Source organism: Sciurus vulgaris (assembly GCF_902686455.1).
Source record: "Sciurus vulgaris genome assembly, chromosome: 10".
Taxonomy (NCBI): domain Eukaryota; kingdom Metazoa; phylum Chordata; class Mammalia; order Rodentia; family Sciuridae; genus Sciurus; species Sciurus vulgaris.
The window spans coordinates 39,261,697-39,285,812 of record NC_136470.1 but is presented as its reverse complement, the minus strand read 5'-3'; the positions used below and the strand labels follow the sequence as shown (position 1 = coordinate 39,285,812).

Sequence of the window (24,116 nt, the reverse complement as noted above, 5' to 3'; positions counted from 1 at the left end):
CTGTGGACCTCCTGAGGCAATTACATTTTCTTGGGCATTTTCCTCAATCATTTTATAAGGGCATTTCTTTAAGAATCAGTGTTGTCAGAGATTCAACATAAGCTATTGTAATACTAACATTATATAAATATTATGTTCGTATTTCAGAAGCACTTAGAAAAATCTGTCTCCTTGCCCTGTAATCATCTTATATATATACTTTGCAGCAAGTAGTTTTTAATTTTCTGGACACAGATTAATTTAAATGAGTATAGAAAGCTAATAGGAGATTATTTGAAATCCAGAGAAATAAGAAACTACTGTATTACTGAAGCAAGAGATGTTTTAAAATATTACAATTATCAGAGCATTTATTGCAATTCCACAAACTCCCAAAAGTTAATAAATTGTATTAGACCCTTCTCAGAAGTCATGCTTTGTGGCATTTGGTCTTATTTATTGTCCTGGCTGAAAGTTCCAGCTGAAGCCAAGGTCACCTTCTATCCCAAAGTTGGTATAATTAGTATCAATTCAATGTTTCACCAAGCTTACAGGGGAGGTTATTAACTGTGTTTCATGTGGAGTGTCAAAGAAGCAAGGGCAGTGCTGGCAATCTTTTCGCCTTCAAAGGCACAGCTCATAAATTTAATTCTTTGGTTAGGAAGAAAGGTACAACTGGTTTAGTTTATTAATGAATTGTAAAATAATTTTATGAATGTTGTAGAAATATTTATATATGTAGACCATGCTTTTTAAACCTAAAACAGAATATCATGACACTAATATGTAGCTCACTTTAGTGTCAATATTTTTATAAGCAGTGTGCTTTCTGAAATAAAATCATTATGGCATAATTTAAATTTAATATTTATTTTCATATGCATATTCAATAATAAATATGAATTTAAGAAGATGGCATGTACTTGTTTAAGCCATTCCTTTTATTTCTGAGAGATTATTTTGCAGGAAACATGTATGTATTATAGATTCTTATTAAATCTGGAATTATTACTATAAAATCAATGAGAATATGCCTAAACTTATGGAAGTGAAAACAATATAAGTAGACTTATTTACTTAAAAATAGCAAACTAAGGAAACAAAGATTTGTTTAAATTGATACAAGCTAAAGAAATAAACAAGCTTGCAATGTTTTAAAATGTTTGATGTTTTATTAGACAAATCACAAGCGTACCCTTGGAAAATAGAACAGAGCATATATATTCTATTCCTCTTAATAATACATGGTTATCAGGAAAAAATGATTATATGTTTTCCACAAATATTTGTTAAATGCTGCAAACAAACTGGGAAATGTTTAAAGGCTTAAAATTGTATGTAGTACAATTTCAAATGAGTCAGAAACAAATGCTCCATTTAATTTTGGAAATAATTATATATAGCCAGTGATATGTATTTGTTTTCCAGATAAGGTCTACTAGAATCAAAAGAAGAATTTTAAATTTCATGATAACTTGGAATAACTTAACCTGCACATTGCAATTATTAAAATGTTTATTTTTTATCTGGCTAAAGGACCTGGAACCCCAGACAGCACTCCTACCAACATCCAGCCTGTAGACATTAACACCATCAGCACTAAAATATGGTACTGGAGGCAAGATTTAACATGTCTCCAACTGTACAACATTTATACTGCTTGTTCCTTCCAAGTACATTTAGTATCTTTTTTTTCTATTATGAACTATGTTTTACATATTTAATTTTAAAAACTAGTCAACTTTATGCATTTGTTGTTTCTAAAAAAGACTAATGGATACTTCACTACATTTATAGCCTAACTATAGAAACCTGTCTTTTGCAGATAAGCAGGTTTCTGTATAGAGACCATCTGGATACTGAATTATTACTTAATTTTTGTCAAGTGAAAAAAATAAAAAACCAACATATTGACACTTAATTTTTAAAAGCTCACAACACCATGCAAATTGTGTTTTATTACCACCAATAAAACCAGAAACATTTTTAATAGCTAAACACTCATAATAAAAGCTCATAAACAACTTCTTGATTTGCACACTTTGGGATTTAACTGTGTCAAGATGATATATTCTTGACATTCCGAATGCTCTATTTGAGTGCATTTCTAGTGACTGACTCAGAAATATAATGTTTTTATTCCATTCACTTTTTGTTGTAGCTGAATTTCTTTTTCTTTTACTGAGAAACATATCTGATAAATGTTTATGTATTCTATTTTTAAAAGTATTTAAACCAAAAAATAGCAGATATATTTATGAACAAACCAATTGTACATATACATACACATAAATATGTATGTGTGAATGAATGGTTGAGGACAGAAGTTCAGGCCAAATCATTATTGCTTTTAAATCTGACTTAATTAAATATATACTTCAGACACTAGTTTCAACTATGAGTGTGTCATTCTGTATTTATTTTATTATTTTATTTCAAAGTCAAGGAAATGAAACAATTGAGGTAAAGAATCTGCACACAAATAATACTCTTTTGTGATCCACAATTTAGGCAATTGTGGTTCATTAAAATCACCTACATAAAATATGAATGCAGTTTTCCATTCATCTCAACTTCTCTATACTGGTACAAAGTAAACAGGCAACTTTTATTTTCAATTCACACAGCCCACCTTTGTATATATATGACTGTTTTAGTTGTCACTAAGACTTCTTCAAAAAGACTTTGAAAGGAAAAGTAGTTATTTAGTGAGACCTTTAAGAAATCAATATTTTGGGATTATACTTTTATAAATGGTTCTCTAAATTCATCTACATTTAAATAATTAAGTTTTATGACTTACATGACTTTAAAATGGAAGCATATGGATCTATAAGTTTTAGTTTGGAGCTATGTTCATTCTAGATGTATGTTATAATTTATTTTATTTTACAAATAATTTAAAATGTTTCATTTCATATTATATTTTTAAACATACATAACAATGTTGGTGCTATTGTTTGAATACTTATGTCTCCTTAAAATTCACATGTGGGTATCCTAACTCTCAAGATAATGAACTTAAGAGGCAAAGTTGTTGGGAAATATTAGATATCAGAGTGAGGATCTCATGCTTGGGCTTAGTGTTTTATTCAAGATACCTCAGTAGGCTGCTCTGACCCTTCTACCTGTTGTGAACACAAGGTAGAATTTCCTGTCTATGAGGAGCAGCCTCGCAACAGACCTCAGATCTTGTGTGGACTGGCCTCCAGAACTGTGAAAAATATATATTTATTGCTTAAAACCCACCCAATTTATGTTATTTTTGTTGCAGCAGCCCAAATGGACAAAACCCTTAATGTACATTTAAATTGTGAACAAGTATGCATTTTTATCTCTTAGTTTAATGAATATAACTTTGGTCCTAGACATTTTGATAATTAAAATGTTTTCTTAAATTAAAAAGAAATCCCTTGCTTTTATTTTGCAGCTCCACCATTTTCAACTAAGTTTCCACTGCAATTAGCCTCATCATAATTAATAAATTGGTTGACATTATTGGGGAAATGATATACCATGGAATTATAATTTCATCATTTCCAAGTCTAATGTAAAACAAAATCTAGATTTGAACCAATAATCAATTTTGATTCTTACATGGGTTGTATAAACAATTTCATCACCATTTTTATCATTTTCCCCCTCTCTAGTATGTTGAAAGGTATGAAATATTTCAACAGATTCAGAACATATTGGATATTTTTCATCTTCCCTTATCTAGCAGTCATCTCTATATTTTTAGGGTACTCGTGGTGTCACTCAGGCAGAAACAGGTATAAATGTTTAGCACAGGAGCTTTTCTGTCTTAAGTATTAAGATTCAGTTATGAGTTCTAATTTTTAAAATCATAAATATACACAATCAATAATACATGTCATTATGTCTCATATATGATGCCTGAATTTTCAGTAAATCATTATCATCAACTACAGAAATGAGGATGCTATTAATGATTTCTAAATCTTGATATACTTACTATACAATTATACATTAAGAAGAAAAATGCTTTCAAATTAAACATGTCATTTGAAATGATGTTTATATTAATACTAGAAATCACATCAAATCATTCAGAACCATTTTATACATGATTATATTTAACTCATTAAAAGTTATCATGTTGATCTAAACTATAGCATTATGAGTGTATATGTGTATGTATATGTGCATATATGTGTGTGTATATGTGTGCATATATATATATATATACATGTTATTTATACCTTTTGAATGATGAGATTTCTTAGGCCACTATCTTAAAAAAAATAAATAACTCTAGTTTCCAAAAGCAGAAATTAAAATGTGTTGCATCAATGATCTCTTGTAATGGAAAAATTTAGGAGACCTATAAATGTTCAGATACTAGGTCTCTAATATAAATCACTAATACTTTAAACTTCATGGAAAATTTATGAACTTTTATACTTCAAGGGACAGATAGATGATAGCTACACAGAGATAGTTAAAGAATTTCCATATGCCCTAATACCATTTTCACCTAAAATTTTTTCATCATATATTCAATAAAAATTAAGTATGATATAAAAAGTAACCAGTGCAGAAACACTAAAGAATTTTGCCAGATTTAAAGCTATAATTAAGTTTTTTGAAAAAAAAATCATTCCATTAATTTTGTGATATACTTTCATGTTAACATGTTTGTTTACTAAAATGAATTGAGCAAACAAATCTGTCACGTATTGAGTACTGATAATTTTTTAAAACTCCAAACTCCACATATTACATACTAAATTGGCATGTTTGGCTTTAGTCTATTTCTGTACTTGGGTTATACAATTTTGCTCAAAGTTGCCTCCAGATGTAGGGGTTAAATTTCAGTCTAATACAGCATACAAACAAACTGCTAACGTGAGTACATTTTATAATGGAGAGCTGAGTCTCAGTCAATTACTGCAGGGGAGCCCCATCCAATCACAGGCCACCAACTGATTGGATCACATTCATATAAGTAAATGTCTCCACACTCCTTCCATTCAAAGATGAATGGTAACAACAGCCAATGAGGTTCTTTCTGTATGTCACCTCCCTTTTTCTGGCTATTAACATAACCTGCAGATGTGGTAGGGTGGGGAATTCTGAAATGATTTCTCTCCTGAATGCTGCCCAGTTCTAATACTTCTCTTGCTCAAATAAATTTCTTAAATTTAATTAATCTCAGATTTTCCTCCAACATATCCAATTCTCAAGACAACCCTGGAAATTAAATATGACTTGTTTTCTTGATGAAGATGCCAAGGCTCAATTTGGGTCATTTTCCAAGACAAATCTCTTAAACAGAAGAACCAAACTTCATACTCAAAGATTTCCCCAGGGCTTACTTATTCCCTGCTTTTGCCGTAACTGCTCAAATTGATTAACTTCCCTTATGTTTTAACACCCTTATTTGTAATAGGATACTGGTAATTGCCTGCTTTTATCCGTAAAGTTGAAACTCTTCTTCCTCCTAAAGAGTTTGCATTTTAAATACAGAATGAAAAGGTGTGCAAAGTCTCAAGGTCATGGCTTTACCGATTTGAGTGCATTTACTTTTGCTGTATTTCTTCTTGATTTCTCATATAGCAACAACTGTGATTCTTTAAACTTATTTTAAATTGGATGTTTATTGTATCTAGGATGGAAAACTCAGTAATAATAGGAATTCTGAAAGTGTAAATGCAGATATTAACAGTGATTCATGTGATCATTTATTAAATACACAAAGATAAATGTTATAGTTTATGAAATTTGAAGAAATGAATTTAAACATAATAAAATCAAATATATTTAGCATATTTCAAATTATTGAATGAGAGAAAAGGATGAAATAAACTAACAAATTTTGCAGCCTGATAGTATTCCTTCTCTATAGTTTTCAGGTTTTCCCAAGCAACATATTCTATTCCCTTTTAGTCATAATTTTGAAGTATCATTCATAAATTATAAATAAATATAATCTGTCCAAATATAAATGCATCTAATTTAAAAGATAATATACAAAAAAAACTCAAGGATAGAGTGCTGGACATGGTAGCACACACTTATAATCCCAGTGGCTTCAGCAGCTAAGGCAGGAAGATCACAAGTTCAGAGCCAGCCTGAACTACTTAGCAAGGCCCACAGCATATTAGTGAGACCTGGTCTCAAAGTAAAAAAGGGCTGAGTATGTGGTTCGATGGTAAAGTACCCCTGGCTAGTGCAAACCCTAGAACCCCTCTGCAAAAAAAAGAATACAGTACAAAGTTCACAATGTTCATGTACTCAATGAACCTTCCACCCTCAATATTAATGATGTAGGTGACATTGGTGACCTCTTTAGCCACCAGATGTTGGTTGAAGATAGAAGGAAAAAAAAATGGATATTGGGCTAACATAAAATGTTTGTTCTAGTGTTTTTCCCTATTAAAAAGTATTATGAATTGCTTAGCTTATAAATACTTTATTTCCACATACTTTGAAGTTTTTTTAAATTATGTTGTTTTTCAAAATTTAAGTTAAAAAAGAGGGAATAATATGTGTGTACACACATGCATGCACATGTCTTCTTGGAAGTTTATTTGTATGTTTTGAGGATAAGATCAATTCAATTCTTTCATTACTTTGGTACCACTGTATAACAACAACAACAAAAAAATCTCAGGACTTGGAAAAACCATATCTACCTGAAAAGGTAAAAATTAGGTTTCAGCTTTAAAATACTATTTTAAATGCAAAAGGTCAAATTTCATTTAAAATTCATGTGGTGACACAATACAATGTTAACTTCACTACGAGAAAGAATATTTTTCTCTTATTTCAGTCTATAATAGCATGTACATGTATACAGTATGTTTATATATTGCAAATACATACATGTACACACACTCATACACACGTATGCTTCAGTAGATTGGAGGACATGCATAAGATTTCCCCACAAGAAACACAATAGTTTTCACTAAAGATTAAGTCAAACACAATAGATGGAAATGTTTTAACTTGGTCATTAGTGGTTTTTAATACAATAAGAAATTTCCAAAATTTGGGGGCCTGACATATTGCCACACATATAATAGGTAATCAATAAATACTTTCTGAAAAAGGAATGAATAATTGATTATTTGGCGTGTCTAAATATACCATTTTAAATATATTTAAATCAATATAACTTTCTTCTTTTCCATCAGTGTTTTGTTGACACAGTTAGAACTGAATATCAGAGATTTTGTTAATATGCAACAATTACATTTTGTTTAAATAATTATTTGTAAAAATCTTTGCAGAATATCACACATTAAAGAAAAGCAGTATGTTAAATATCTTTTATTTTACGTTAAAATGTAAAATATTGGTTACCTGTTTTCCTCATTTTTATTAGGTCTTTTCTCCCAACTTGTATGTAATTGAAATTAGAAGGATCTTTAAACTCTTTCCACTTGCAGATTTATGTCAATAACTTCAAAAACTCAGTACAAAACAAACCAAAGTATTTCTGAGACATTCTTATTGCTAATATAATCCAACTTATTTTGTCACCAATTTTTTATATCATAATATAGTTGACATGATTATTAAAAATTGACAATGATCAGGCATTAGAATTTGTTTTCGTGGAACAACAGGGAGACTATTAAACTGTTGCCAAAGGTAAAAACTCAATTTAATATCAAGAATTAATAAAAATTCCAAACAAAAGTCAAACTGATTAATCCTTACAAATAATGAAAATAATAGTAAACATGTCCTTAGTAACTTAATTGCACATAATAATGTAAGTCTTCATTAATTTCAAGTTAATTGGTAAGTTTAACACATATTAGTGTAGCCAGCATGACACAAAAAACATATAAGTAGGAAAAAGACAGAAATAAATATGACAATTTTTCTATGAGCATTGTTTATGCAGAAAGTAGGTTTAAAGTATGTTTTTCTATAATGCCTCAAGAATTACCTTTATTTCTTCATTCTCTACTAAATGCTTAATGACTGCTAATGAATCCTTTTTAGATTTCTTAACCATAATGCAAGCATTTCTTTTGCCCTAAAGAATATCTTTATTTCTTTAAAGTTGCTTTGGTTGCTTTTGAAATAAAAATACTTATTTTTAGTCTAATACCAGATATTAATCATGGAGTCAAATATGAATTCCTGTTATCATGACAACCCCAGAATATTCACCTTTAGAATATTCTATCAGTGGAAAAAGCAGATCCACTCAGCACATCACTTTAGGATGATACATGTTAAATTTTTACTCCTAAATTCTATGAGGTGAACAGTACAAAAACAACATGGACCACATCCCTTTGAGAACAAATTCAACACTAGATGTTTTAATCTAGGGCAAGAGGAGCATTAAGTCAATAATTTTTAACTATTTCGAAAACAAAAGCTCCCTCCATATCCTTGAACATCTTACTTCTTGACATTTCAAAGCAAGGCAAGAACTGTGTTCCTGTTTACATTTTAAATTCATTCAACATTGTAGAGCCCATATATTTTTAATTTATTTTACTCTGGAATATTTTGATAATAGTCATAAGTGACACTAAAAATAAATATACCCTGTTGTCTCATATTCTACTTCAGTAATCCTAACTGCTAGTGATTTAGGTGACTTAATTACTTCTTGCACTTACATAAGCTAAGATCTCAATTATTCTATCTACCCTTTCCAAAAACCTCTAGATAGCTTCATTTATTGTGCTTTCTAGGCCATAACAAAGAAGCATACTGTACCTCTTACGCTGCTGGTTGTTGCAGATGTGGTTGTGCTGGTTGTTATGGCTACAGTGGTTGTGACTGTTGCAGTGGTAAGGGAGGGGATGATAGTAGTGGGAAGCAAAGTGTTGGGAACATCTGGTGAGTGGAAAAAAACAAAATATAAAACAAAATCATATCATGCAAACAAAAGAGAAACACAAATGATTCAAATTATAAATACATGTATCTTATTTAGGCTTAAATTTAACAAGCTTAAACAGAATATCAGGTACACAACGACCGTACCATATAGTTTCCGTCATTTTTTCTTTCACTTTTTTTTCATGCTCCAACACAAATAAAATCTTGGAGCTAAGTTTGAGAATAAGGAGATTGTTTGCAATTTTTAGAGTGAAATTTAAAATGACGAGAATTCATTTATTCACTGAGTCATTTGAAATTTTGTCATGCAGTAACAAAATACATATAGGTAAAACAACAACAACAACAACAAAAAAACATGCTTTGTCAAGGAAATAAACAAAGAAACAACACATACAGAAATAAACACAAATACCACCATATAAGATTAAAGAAATGTTAACGATGAATGTGTATATGCATGTTAAATACTTTTGGATTCTTTTCTTTTAGGAAAACTTAATGATAGGAAATAGGATGAGTGCAATCTTTAGAAACAAACAAACAAACAAAAGAAGCCAATTGCTGTTATTATTGTTATTTTGCTTCTCCTGTTCCCACAAATGATGTTAATGTACAGCTTAGAGTTGCAATTCTTACCCTGATTAGCTGGCACGCCTTCTAACAATTTTGCAGTACCTAGGAGTCTTTAACAAGTATCGAGCCAACTAGCATGGAACCCAATATTCTGAAAGGTTTATGATTTTAAGATGGCATACCTAGGGGAAATTACTGAACATAGACTTGAACTATATCATTCAATTCCCAATCAATTATTAGTCAAGTTGCTAAAAGTTACAATATTGATTCAAATACTGAGAAAACAGAGTAAACAGAAAGAAAAGCTTAGTGTTCAATGCTTGAATTTTCCATTCTTTCAATTGAACCTGCTGAAAAGTATGAAGAGGAGCAAAGAGAACATTGAAACAACACAGTCAGTGTTAAGTTATAAGAACCTCAGTCTGATCCTCAGAGCCAAATCTTGTCTCAAGTAGATAGGCATATAATTTACACAGTGAGAAAATTAGAAACAGTTTCCAAATTACCTGTAATTACTGTGCTGGGGTTTGATTTCACATGTTTGTCACATCGCCCCTATATATTCAGAGTGTTTGACAGATTATTTTGCTATTAAAAGGTTTCCTGTCATTCTCTCAGCAAAAGTCTTTGAGTCATACCAAACATTTTCTAGTTCTTTACTTTTGATAAATAGCCCTACTCAATCTGCAGACTCTACCTGCTGAATGCTCTACACTGGAGACACCAGAAAACAGCATGAGATCACTCTCTTATCTTGAGTATTGATGTTTACACCTGTTTTTCAACAGGGAAAATGCTTCCTGGCCAGTCAAATTAAGAAAACAACTTCTGAAAACTCAATGGTGCTTACATTAATCACTAGGGAAAATGGGTATTGCCTGGAGTGCGATTTAACATGATCATAAAGTAGAACTGACTTAACAACATTATAAATGAAAACGAATAAATATTATGTATGTGTGAATATAAACTTCTGTTTGCTAAGTTTTATAATGTGTTCTTAATTCATGGTAATCTTTCTTAAATAGTTTTGGCAGATTGGAGATAAATGAAAACATTCTAAATTTTTTAAATTTTTTAAACATTGTATAATTTTAACTTTTACATCTAAAACAGAAAATCATACATTTTTGTTAGGAAATCATTTGCTTATTAGGAAATCTGAAGATATATATTCACTAAATGCAAAGGTCAATATTCTTCCAGGGCAATCAAATATAAGAACAGATAATAATATTAGTCTTTTCAAACTATATATAAAGAGCCAGACATATCAAACCTGTCAAAGATGGTATATGATTAAGTTATTTACTATCAGACAATGGGCTAGAATAATATTTCATTGTATCTTATTCTGGTAAGAAAAGTAGACTTGGAAAATCAGCTCCATGAATTCATTCTTAAAAGTAAGAATATGAATAGTGGAGTTTTGTTCATTTGTTATCTTGCCATAACCAAAGCAAGACATTACTTAATTTTTTTTCCTTACTCCATATCAACTAGGATAGAAATTCTGAATTATTTTGGGATCTCTGTATTTTCAAGTCTTATGAACATTCTTCTGTAATAAACTGAACAATCTCCTGATTCCTTTCAAATGTCAAAATAGATTCTTTTCTCTGGGGTAATATTCAAAGACCTAAAAAAAAAAAAAAAAAAGATGTACAGCTCTAATAATTGTTAATCAACTTTAAAAGAACTTCCCAGAAACTTTACAGTAATTTCCAGAAAGATAGCCTTACAAATCATTATTGGCACACAGTCTGGCTCTAGTTTATCTCTTCCAGATCCTCCTCTCCCCTACCTTCTTGACTTTAGGTGTGGCTAAAACAAACTGCTGAAAACACCTTGGCCAACATGACAACAGGGTCAAGAAAATTATCTGTGAGAAAGAAACTTCTCTGAGTCACTGTCATATACCATTAGCTTTCATGTTTCCTATGTGTTTTGAAATATTCTAAACATTTTTATTTTTCCAGTAATTATGAGGAAGTGTTCATTCAGTTCTCTATTCCTCATCATAGAGTCATGTCCATCCAATTATTTCAGCTGCACTGCTAAACAGTAAAATCAGAAGTAACCTATTCCATTCTAGAGGATTAATTAGAATCAATTAAATTAAACAATATGAGATTAGTTGGAATTCAAAGAAAGATCAAGAAATTGTATGCTTCTGCTTTGCACTTACACTATTTGCTCTGATTTTGGTCTGGTGTTTTCCCACTTGAGTAGCCCTTAAAAGGAAAAAATCTGCCTAGTTTACAGTCGAAGCACCAGTACAAATTGAAAGGCCAATAAAAATTCACTAAATAAGTTTGTTATAACATTATAAGCTCGACCTATTTTAGAGTATCTAAAAAACCCATGTATTTGACAAGGTCAACTAGTTATCCTAAAAGTTTTCTTTCCTTCTCTCAAAACTAAAAAACAAAAACAAAAACAAAAAACAGTATCTTCAGCATAAATAGAATTGTTATTTTCCATAGGCTAAATTTCAGACCATAAATTACTTCCATCAAAAAATATCTATTTTTTGACTTTAAAAAAAAAAGCGATAACAATTTGATCACACTTTCTTCTGCTACTTTGAAAGCTCTGAAAGCATAAAGAGCCGACTTAAAACTTAAGGTTGATTTGTACTTCTCTCCATATGAACTCTGTGTATTGTCACCTATTCTAAGTCTAACAGAGAAAACTTGAGGGGTCAAGAGAACTTTAGAAATCTCCCATTCTTTGTCAACTATCATAATAATTGTTTCCTTGTCTATCAAATTTTGTATATACGCACATACAAATTTGATTTATGTTATAGAAAAATATTTTATTTAGTGTGAGATGTGAACATAATTGAGAGGTTGGTTTTTCTACTTCCATCTTAAGACCTTTTATTTTCAGCAGCCTGGTTATAACTTTCAGCAGAAATTAGCAAGAGACTCAATCTAAGCTATCTTCCTAAACCCTATCTCTCAGTTTTTTTCTAGTTCTTTCTCCTATAAACTAGTGGTAACATTTAGCACAGGTTAGCAAATGTTTCAAGTGTCATTGTTTGGAGCATTAACTTTGGCTTTTAAAGTAGATATCCATAAGGAGAAGAATGGTATAATTTCATGAAGAAATATGGAATACAAAACATATCCTACAAGTCCTTTACCTTGGTTTTAAACTATCTAGAATTCCATATCATTTTAAAATCATTATACTTTTAATATGAGAAGTAGTCTATCAAATATAGAAAAAGATAGAAAATGAAGGTTAGTTATCAGGTGTTCTCTCTTTTAAAACATCTCTTTTTTTCCCCATTTTTTCAAAGAATAAAAATATGGTGAATCAAATACAGGAAAATTATACACATGCACACTAAAAATACTAACTACTGGTTTAACATTAATTAATCAATTCTGTCTATTAAATAAGCTAATCCACTCTCCTACTAATATGAATGATTTGCTGAATATGACATGTCATATTCATGTAAGAATATTTAATATGTATGGCTAAATATACATTATATATATATAATATATATTCCCTACTTGTTAATTTTCTATTTAATCAAATGATATTTTAACATGGACACTAAGATGACTGTAAATAAAATATAGTCAAATTATATATCACATGATTACAAACTATGTAACACATAATTTATGAATATTAAAATTTTTGAAATGGTAATTCATACAAAACTCAATTTACATGATATTTCATCTCTAATTTCCACAATGAAACATATGGACTCAAACTTTTTCCCCATGGGAAATTAATTAATATTGCATTGTCTGAAATAACAACTACAAAAAGTGGTTACAAATAGTAGGTTCAGCCTTTGGAACATACAAAATAAAATGATTATTATCTATTCTCCTGCATAGTAAAACATAAAAAATGAAGAATCATCAATTAATGAAATATTTAGTGGATAGAAATTGCATTTGGGAATGTGAACTAAATGAAAGTAATTAGATTTTGTTTAGAGCTGATCAGACAAATTAATAATTATACATAAATTATTTAGTTACAATTTAAACCCAAATATGAAAAAAAATTTCAATGATGTTCTTCACAATCAGAATTAAAAACAATGTTGTTAATAATAAATTTGTTTGTACTTAATCTAGCAATAATTTTAAGTTGCTAAAAATATTGCCCACAATATATAGTAATATGGAACATCAATTTCTCTGAAGTCATGATTATGTGGTTTAACTTTCATTAGACTTAATCCTACTATATATAGTAAATATCACTAATACATAAAATGAATAAAACTTTCTAAAATTACTTGAAAATTTTAGCTAGGATATTAAGTGAATTCATAGACTTCTATGGTTCATTAATTAAAACAAATGTATATAATTCATAGTAAATAATATGTATCTATTGTGTTAAAAATATAGTTGCATTACCTATTATTTACATTAAAATTTTAGATAATTATGTACCTCTACAAATATATTTATAGATACACACACATATATCAGATATACATATATATACATATATACATATATATATGTGTATATATATATATACTGTAGTAAATGGGAAATGGGGAGTATTCCTTTAAAGGAAAAATGTTTTATTGACAGGAAACCGAGAAATATAAATATTCCAAGAGATAAAAATATCTGCTAATCATATGTCCTACACAAAATGCATGAGCTTTAATAAATTATACTTTTATTTCCTTTGTAATGTGTGTAAAGAATTCTTCAAATGTAAAAGGAAAATTCTAGAGTATTTCTATAATGTCAGACAGAATCCCTAAATCTTGTTAATTGAATGTTTTCATATTAATGTAGCCAAATTCTAAGTAAGCTACAAAAGCGATGCAATGTTAATAATTCAGTTTACTTCTAGAAGTACCATGCAGAGGTACCATTTTAGCCCCAACAATGAAAAGGTTGAACAAGGAAACTAAAATTTTCTGTCCAAGGACCATGACTAGACTTTGTTATGGCAAATTAATCAGAGCATCATGTCTTCTTCTCAGCCCATATGACTGATGCTAAGAATTTCAAACTGCACCCACTACTATTTTGAGACAGTCCACAAGAACTGAAGTTCCTTAGAGCCTTAGTAGCCCAAGTTCCAGATGTAGCACCTTAAATTCTTTGCGATGTCATGTTCTCCTATTTTATTATACTGATTATTGTCTCTTTCATGTCTGTCTTTCAAGGCTTGTAATAAATTTAATCTCATCTGTAAAGCATTCTTCCGTTCCACAGTGATTCAGTATCTCCTTTCTCTGTATGTATACTTCTTTTATATTTTATCACCTCTGTGCTTATGTGTCTCTCTCACCCCAAAAACTGTAGGCCCAGTCTTTAAGATTAACACGTCTTCATCTTCTAAAATATCAGTTTGCCTTGGGACAAATATAGTCTGACCCAACTCTTCATTATCTGTCCATTTCAGAGTAGCTGCCCTTTCTTAATGTACCTAGGAAGTCAAAGTCGGATTCCTGGCTGTTCTGTGACCATATAAATCCCACCTAATTTCCCTTTCCTGTAGATGTTGCTACAGTAACATTTTAACATTTGTTCTAATTTACACAATCAACTTAATGAACTCTGCTTTTTTAAATTCTCATTAGTAATAAAGTACACAGTACACAGAATATACATCAAAACTCTTCAGGAAATCAAGATAAAAATAGTCTATTGTATTCATGTGGCACTAACATACATTGTGCTTTTTTCCCAATGAACTAACAAGGTAAGAACAGAGAAGATATAGTCCACAGTATAATTCTGTGCTTCTTCAGAGTACCTCACTGAATCCAGTTAGTGGCTTTATAAATTCATAATATGATGATAATGTTAGCAGATAGGTAACATATTAGTTTTAATAACAGGAGTCAGTAAACATCCTTTATATAATGGTTAATCCCTAACAAAAAGTTGCCTCCCTCCTCTATTATGTGTAAGATGATTTTTAGCAATTCCAGCTAAAAGTTTTCAAGTCTATCTAAAAGATTATTAATAAAATTTAAAATGTAGCATCATGAAGAATCTTATATTCTGAAAGCAGATTTTCCATATTCTTAAAAGTGTTAGAGCTCTAATCATATCATCCAATTAAAATAATAGAAAAGTGTCCTTTTCTTCACTTGCTAATGAAAGAATTCAAGAAAATGTAACCACATTTTGTTATTGGAGCTTATTAGAGCACAACAGATCCTGTATAACCTTGTCAGAATAAAATCGGTTTCAACAAGCACTGTGTACAATAAACTGCAGAGTGGTACAGCACCTTTTTCCCAATAACGAGCTTTTCAGGTTAAAGGTATGTTCTGTTCTCTACAAATGCGGTGTACAATAATTTCTACCTTGTCAACCTGTTTTGTTTTGTGGCAGTTTCTCTTTTTAAAAATGGCATTCAGAATGGATTTTCGAAGCAAAATTAAGTCTAAGGAGCCCCAGAAGCCCAAGCTGCTTGTTTCCCTCCAAAGACTAGTGTTCAAATAGGGAGAAAAACTGCTACCACTTAGTCTGGAATCTATATGTCCACCTCTATCCTGATGCATGTTACTAACCTCCCCCCACCACGGGTGGTCCCAGGGTAATCAATACAAACCAGGAGTTATTGATGGAGATGCATAAGGGTTAGAACACAATGGATAACAAGTACTAAGGTAAGATGCAACGTTTTGGTAGAAGGAACCTTACCTTAAAAATAATAGGGCATCCTTAACCTTTTTACTGTGAATTCCATCCATTGCAAGCAATGGTAAGAACAATGTTCACTGTATTTTCTTTGTCAGTGCAAAGAAGGAGGACAACTATTTGTTACCATTATGTTCAGCTACATGTAGCATCCTATTTGGATTCAAGCATAAAAATGGATAATACCACTAAGGCTCTTCTTAAATGTGAACCACAAATTTGACAAAGCCTCAACTCACCAGTGCATGTGCCCTTCTCAAGAGCCATATAATAACCTCATGTGCTTCATAAAAAGAAACCCTTTTCAAAATAAGATTTGAATGAATCTCTTTTTCCTCATTCTGGTAACTTCCATTGGCTTCTGATACTAAATGGAATCTTTAGCAATAATAATAATAATAATAATAATAATAATAATAATAATAAAAACTGCTCTTAAAAAAATGAAAAATGCTATAATTTTCAACTGTAGGTGGTAACCAACAGTTCTATGAAATTACAAGAAAAGTTTATGAATAAAATCAATATGTTATTTTTCAAAAGTATGCTTTTTTTTCTTTTAAAATACTTTAATTACATTTCAAACTGATAGAAGTAGAGTGACATTTATGGTAGGAGAAAATGGGTTTGATACGAGCGATCCTTTATTATTTACTTGCATCTATTTCAATATGTGAGCTCTTTCCTAAAAGCACTTAACCTAAAGTAAATTAGATTATTCTATGAGAGAATATCACTGCTGTTCACTTTTGAAAACACTTAAATAGCAATATACAAAGCAAAATTTTTATATACTATAAAAAGACTGAGAAATCCAGATGTTTGGATTTTTCATGTAGATTCTTTGATAAAAGTACCTGAAAAGCATTTTGCATATAATTTAATCTCCATGCATTTATGCTTCTGATAAAATATTTGAAGTTTTTACTTGGTCAAATATATAAATCTTTTTGGGCCAAATTCATACCAGTGGTAGATTACAGTGATCTTCCAAAAGCAAAACACCTTCACTCATTTACTCAAGAAATTATAAGTGCATGTTATTTGCACATGTGTGAATCTACATTGTGTACAACAATAGAAATGAAAAGTTGTACCCCATTTGTGTACAATGAATCAAAATGCAGTCTGTAAAAATAAAAAAAAATCTTAATAAAAACAAAAGACTTGTATACCTGGAAGATATGAACATATTTAGTTTGTATACTGATGTTTTTATATGACCAAGTTTAACTTTTAAAGAAAAATTTAGACTCTGCAATGTAACATAATACTCTAACAATTGTTTTTTAACCATAATTGTGCAAACCCTAATTTTTAAGACTAATTGCTCTAAAGAATAGGAATTAACAGACACAATAGTAAGAGTAAAAGAAAAAAAAAGACCATATAACTCAGCAAAAAAAAAAAATATTATAAGTGCAATGTTATTTGCATATGACTTCAAAGGACAGAGTCTCTAAAGGTGTTGTTTTACATTCAAAATGGAAAAAAATAAACATATAATGCTTATATTTTAAATCATAAAACTCTCTTAAATTCAAGATGATCTTGTGTGTACTTGAAAAACCTTAATGATAACCTGAATGTGATAAAAATGTAAATGTTGGTACATTTTAGGATACATAATCACTCTTCCTGTCAAGTCACCAACACTTAAATATAGTGTTAAATATAGTGTGCTTATAAGTAAAGTCTCTTAAGCTTTCTTGCTTGACCTTATTCTTTCAAGTGTTCATTTTTCATTCCACAAAATACTTGCTTAACTCATAGTAGGTTATATATTCATGTCACTGTATAGCTTTATACCATGAAACTTACTAGAAATACTTCCCATGTTTATCTTGAATCTACTTATTTAATACATAAATATCATCAAAAAGTAACAAGGGCTTCTGATACCCTGAATCATAACTAAAATGGACTTTTTTTGAAGACCTATCCAAGAAACATGAAATGCCATGATAAGAGACATTTTACTATGGCAAATGTTCACTTCTTTATAATGGCAATATTTAAAATAAAAATAATCTGAATGTTTATCATTCCTATGTAAGAATTCATTTCATACATAGGAATTCATTTACCAAATAATTATGCTTAAAATTAATAAATTCTGGGTCCTCATGAAAGTCGAAAAATTGTCATTGTACCATAATGAGAAGTTATTACCCAGAAACAATTTGAGTAAATTCTAATATTCACATGTGTGTTTGTTGGTTGCCAAATCTTAAAAGGAAATAAAATGCAACCGAAAAAACATTTAATATTGTGATTCCCAAACTTAGTAAAAATAAAAATGAGAACGTGAGAATATGCCAAAGGTTATTATTTAAATTTGCTACCCTATAATTTAAGGAAACTACCAATGGTTTTTTGAAAGTACTTTTGGCGCTTATACATCTCCTTAGAAGATAGTTTTCTGAAAATAGTAAGAACAATGCTATGCACAAATGCGAGTTAACACCTATTGAGCTCCACTTTTTAAATTCCCTTTTTACCATTGATTTCCTAATGTTTAGAACTCTCGGGAGGACCTAGTTCTTCTTAAGTTTAAAAACAGTTTTATAATAAATGAATTCCTACTTAGAGAGGAATTCTACTTTGGATTTCTTAGATTCCAAAGCAAGTACATATTATGTTGTTATAACATTTGTGAAATCTACAATTTAAGAAGCTACAAAGTAGCTTTTATGTAAAATCCATATCTTCTATTTAGACATGCCATTGTTTCTGGAAACTAATGCTAAAAATTTTCCCCCATGGGCTATTGCATATTACTTGAATTCTATAACAAATGAGCCAATTCATGCACATACATTTAGGTGAAGAACTCTGTACAGTTTTGTAAATTTACACCTTGGCCTTATTTCTCCATAAATGAACAGAGAAGGCCAAAGTGCCATGGTTTATATCCTTGCATTTACTTTATCATATACCGCAACTGAAAGAAAAGATTAACACAAATAGAGCCAGCAAAGATTTTGTTAATGGTGAAATGAAGATTTTTTTTTTCCTTCCCACAGTGGTCCACCTAGATCTATAGGAACGTTTACTTCAGAGTAGTGCAACTGAATTGAAATTTTACTCTGAAAGCTGAAACCTTAATTTATCTACTCACTCATCTTAAAACAAAGAGATAGATTTCAGCATCAACTATGAGTTGAGTATGCCCACATGCGGGCACCTTTTAAAATGCTTTATAAAGCAAACACTGCTCCTTTCTCCACTGTTTTATGCCATCCACTTCTCTCTGCAGAGTTCAACAGCATATTCATCCAGTCAGAGGTATGCCTTTCCCACAGGCATCAGAGCTTTCCTTACTTATTCATGTCCAGGAATGATACGTTTTATCTCTGAGATTAAAGAAAGTACTGTTTTAAGAATCATCCAACTAGTTACTTCCTGGAAACTCTCAACCAGAGATGAGAGCAGCAACCACAGGGCTCTTCCATTAGCACACTGTTTGTTGCTCCATATGGATATCTTTTTTGTCCTTTTCTTCCTACAACATATATTTTCCATTTATGCTTCTAAAGAAAGCTGCTCCAAAGGAAAAATGCTCATTATGAGTACACAGAATTAATTTACCAACTGGTAGGTCTGTTTCTCTGTGAGGGAACAGATTTTAACTGAATCCCTTTGGAATGTTTGCTAGGCTGTGCATCTGTCCATAATCCAGGTCTCCCCTTCCTATTCTCCAACCACTCAAATGAACTCAAAGATTCCCTCTTGTAATTCCATCATGATTTGTAACTATCACTTTGCCTAACAGTATAACTGAAACAACAACAACAACAACAAACTCATGTGGTCTTCCTGTGCTTCTAAATATTTTATTTCTGAATAACTGTAATAGTAAATGCATGATGTCACAAGAAGCTTCTATCTTTTAGTCTAGTTCCACATTAACTGTGAAGCACAGATTCATTTTATCATGAGAAGAGTACACATTAGTTTTCTAATCGTCTTGAATTTATGAGAGATATATCCCTCTCATGGGGATGTACATATCATGATCATATTTGCTTAGTTATATGATGAAAGAAGTTTAAAAATTATTACTTTGACATTATTTTATAGTATTTGTAATCTGTTTCAAAATTATTATGCATTCACCTATGTATGTATTATTTTGAGAAATTTAAGACCAAGTACTGTAGTAACACCAAAACAATTATATTGATTTATTTTCTGCACAATAGTTAAATATTTGGAAGAGATGATAAATGAATTAGAAATGTTTGTTACAGTGAAAGAAGAGCTACCCTTCATGATTCAATTTGCTTTTCTCCAATGGTAAGCAAGTTATCTGCAGTGGAGAATTAGCACCCAAGACAGAAGAGAAACCTGGATTTACACAGTTTGTGAAAAAATGCATGTCTAAATGAGCAACAAAGCTTGGAAGCTGGGCTGGGGACAGCAGTTTGTAATATCTATGGGTACAACTTTTAAACTGTATTTTTAAACTTTTATTATTAACGATAAAATCTGAGTGAAATGAAGGAGGCAGTCCTATTGAATCTTAAAAAGCTGGAAAGTTTCTTTTAAAAGTTTGATATCTTTCATTAGGCCAAAGCACACAGACATTTCTAACAATAATTTTCTCTTAGTATTAGAATGGTAAAACTCCCAATATTCTTTTTATGATGATTCCTAGCAACTAACAAAGAAATGTGTGTTACTTCTGTAGTGTGTATGTGTTATTTGTGAAGTCATTATCTTAAAAACTTAAAAAATAAGAAATTTTACATTTCTAGCCAGTGTTCATTTCAATGGGCAAATGAACAAACCATAAATGCAACATATTTTATAAATATCAGGTTAGTCATTGCAATAAACTGGCAGTACAGAAATACAAGGAAATTTCACTGTATACTATCATAGTAGCTAAAACAGATAGGTTTAATTGTTTTATACATCTTTAAAGATGAAATTTGTAATATATGTAAAGAAAAGTATGTGTAAAGAAAAATAAGTGTCAAAAGTTATATAATAAATAATTTCACTTATAAGCAAAATAACCAGAATTAAGATGATGAACCAATGAATTTTTTAAAATCTTATGCATACAAGGAGAGAAATAACAAAGTAAAAGAATAAGTTAGAGCAATGGTAAAGAAGTTTAATTCTCACATAGATCTACTATGGTAATAAGAAGGGTAAATTTGACCAAACATCATGGAAACTTTTCCTGGAATAGTGTATCTCATCTCTATCAAGACTTTCAGAAACCTGAGTTCTCCATCGAAACTCTAACATGATTCCTGCTCCTCTGTCCTGTAATCTGAACCTAGCATAGACATTGTAGTCACTAGCCGTAGACCAGAAGGGTACAGAAGATTCCCAGTATCTCTGTCCATTTTCTTTGCATTTGGAAAAGTGGTTGAGTTTTTCTCACATGAATTTAAAGGGAGGCAAAAGATATTGAGAAAGTTGAGAAAGAAGTTTAGAATTTAGGAGAAGCTGATTTGTGTTTCTCACCCTCTATAGATACTATTTCTCAAAATTCCTGATCCCATATATTTCCAATATCCTCAAAAGACATTATTTTTAATCCATTGATTACAAATACATATGAGAACCTGAACTTCTTTCAACCACAAAACAAGATGAGTCTAAAGTCATTGGTCCTTGCAGTCATTCCTTGTGTGACAATAAGTATTTGCTATGCAGTGTATAATAGATGAATGTAGATCTGAGTAATCTTTGCTTTGGGAGAAGATATTTTACTTAAATCCTCTGAACCTGATGTTGCATTAGAGAAGCAAGGCTGATTATAAATTTTGTCCTGTTCTAAAGATTTGCTATATTATTGCATTTGATATATTATTGAATTTTTAAGATTTTTTTTCTCTATTAGTTAGTTAGCAAGAATTTAGAAATTTCTTGTTCTCCTGTAGAGTTATCCTTATTTATGATCTGGGTACCATTCAGGGAATGTTTAGGCAATAAATTTCAAGTTGAATTGGCCTTGGTATCATAAGACTACTGTTATTTATTATAAAAATAAAAGTTAGAAATATTATAAATGATTGTACCTGGCACTATCCTGGATTCTTCCATTTATGATATATGTTATTTGTTTATGATTGATCCAAAAGCTCTGTATTACCATTTTTAAAAATTTCATACACTGGGACTACAATCAGAGATTGTAATTACCTGCTTCATTGTGTGGTCATCTTAAAACTCTATTTGTTTTGTTATTATTTGAATGCATAACTTTTCTTCTGTTTGAAACTACAATCTTCTTTATTGTCATTCACCTTTGCTCCATAAGGTCATAAGTACTAAATATCTATTTGGTGCATGAATGAATTACTCTTTTTGTCTGAATTCTCCAAATATGAAGAGTAGCAATGGAACAAAACACTTCAAAACCATTAAGGCTATGGATGGTGATTTCTAAATAAATAAATAGCATGATAAAAGCGATAGCAAGAAACATCAACATTTTTATAAAGAAGAAAAAAATTAAAAACTACTTTGCTCACAATAATTAATCAGCATAACTATGGCTACTAATTTAATAGATTAATTTTCCCATTGCTGAGATCGTTCATGAATAGTGTCACTCTCTTTCCTAATGGATCCTCCACAGTGCAAATGCTTCACAAGTATACTTTGTCCTGCATGTATTGTATGCTGAATTTTGTTAGGTTTGTCACTAATGGTAAATTTTAGACAGGCAGTTTCAAATTACCACCTCTATAGTCCTAATGTTGAAGTTTTAAAATGTGAATAAAAAGGGGGCAAAACCCCTGACGTGTACATAAAACAAAATGTCAGTACTATTAACAATTAAGCGTAATAACATTTAAATAATGCAATTCCATTGAAATCCAAAGAATAAAATCCAACCATTAGGATGGCATCTAGATAGTAGAAGATATCACAAGGAAGTGCTCGGTCTGCTCAGACCTCCATCAGGTTAAGAATCAATAGAACCTAGGCAACTGTAGTAGATTCAGACACGAGTCTCAATTCCTGAAAAAAAAAACCCTCATGCTAGAGCTATATTAAATTATCACAGCTAATGTAAAATCAACCTTGGTGTAAAAGCTAAAAGGGTAAAGTTCTCACAAATGATCGCTTATCACTCCATTCCGAAATGCATACAGCATTCATTATGGATCGAAATGCCACTCAAATTTCATCATTTAGTAGGTTTTGAAACAGCCAAACCATTAACAGAAGAGAGTAGCTTTTATATTTATACAATCAGTGACTAATGAAACATTATACCCAGTGTGCAAAGGGGAAAAAAACTTTATTTTGTAATGAACCCAATTGGAGCCCTTTTTAAACAGGGTGTAATATGGTTTCACTGTTTCATCGAGCCTCTCATTACTTGTGTCAATAATCCTAGGTAAACTACTGTTGAACTTCACAGCATTTATCTAGCAGCATGAATAGCATTAATCTATGGGGTGCTTTTGATGAATTGGAGTTCAAAAAGCAAAGCCAAAAATGACTTCTTACAAAGTGCTTAGAGAAGTATTTATTAGAAATATGTCAACTGCCAACTACCTAAAGGTAGCTTGGCTATTTAGAAAACCATAATGTTGGCTAGCTTGCAAACACTGGGAAAGCATATGAATTTTCCCTACTTGAATTACTTGAAAAACAACAAGTGACATGCTTTTCATCTGAGTGTATTATTTCTTCTGTCACTTCCCTTCTAATTCTCTATATTTTTATGTTGTATTGCTTTCAATACAATGTGACATGCTATACAACACACTCCCAGGTTCTGAGAAACTGTTAGGTGAGAGAAACACTTAGAAAATTTAAGGTGAATCAGTTAGACTATACTTAAATAACTGTGTGATCTGAACATCCAGGTAGCATGAACCGGAAACCACCCTTGGCTCCCGCTTGAAGAATCTAACTTGACCTTGACTCACCCAGTGGTTGTTACATTCTCTCTGGCAGTAAGGCTGGCAGGTTTTGTCTGCAGGAGTTAACTATATTTAATTCTAATTCATCAGTGTATTTTGATTAAGCTAATCTTTCACAGAGCTGAATTTTGCACTATTCATGAGA

General features: G+C 30.7%; 1 protein-coding gene across 6 annotated transcripts in view; it reads right to left on the bottom strand.

The window, feature by feature from the left end:
• Nucleotides 1-24,116, bottom strand: part of CADM2 (cell adhesion molecule 2) — a 1,028,501-nt gene that overhangs the window by 69,404 nt on the left and 934,981 nt on the right. For 4 of the 6 annotated variants that reach the window (XM_079155912.1, XM_079155913.1, XM_079155916.1 and 1 more), the window contains one exon: nucleotides 8,695-8,814. The exons of the other annotated variants lie outside the window; for them this stretch is intronic. In XM_079155912.1, the coding sequence (XP_079012038.1) occupies nucleotides 8,695-8,814 (120 nt within the window). The remainder of the gene's footprint in view (nucleotides 1-8,694; nucleotides 8,815-24,116) is intronic. 6 annotated transcript variants of the gene reach the window in all.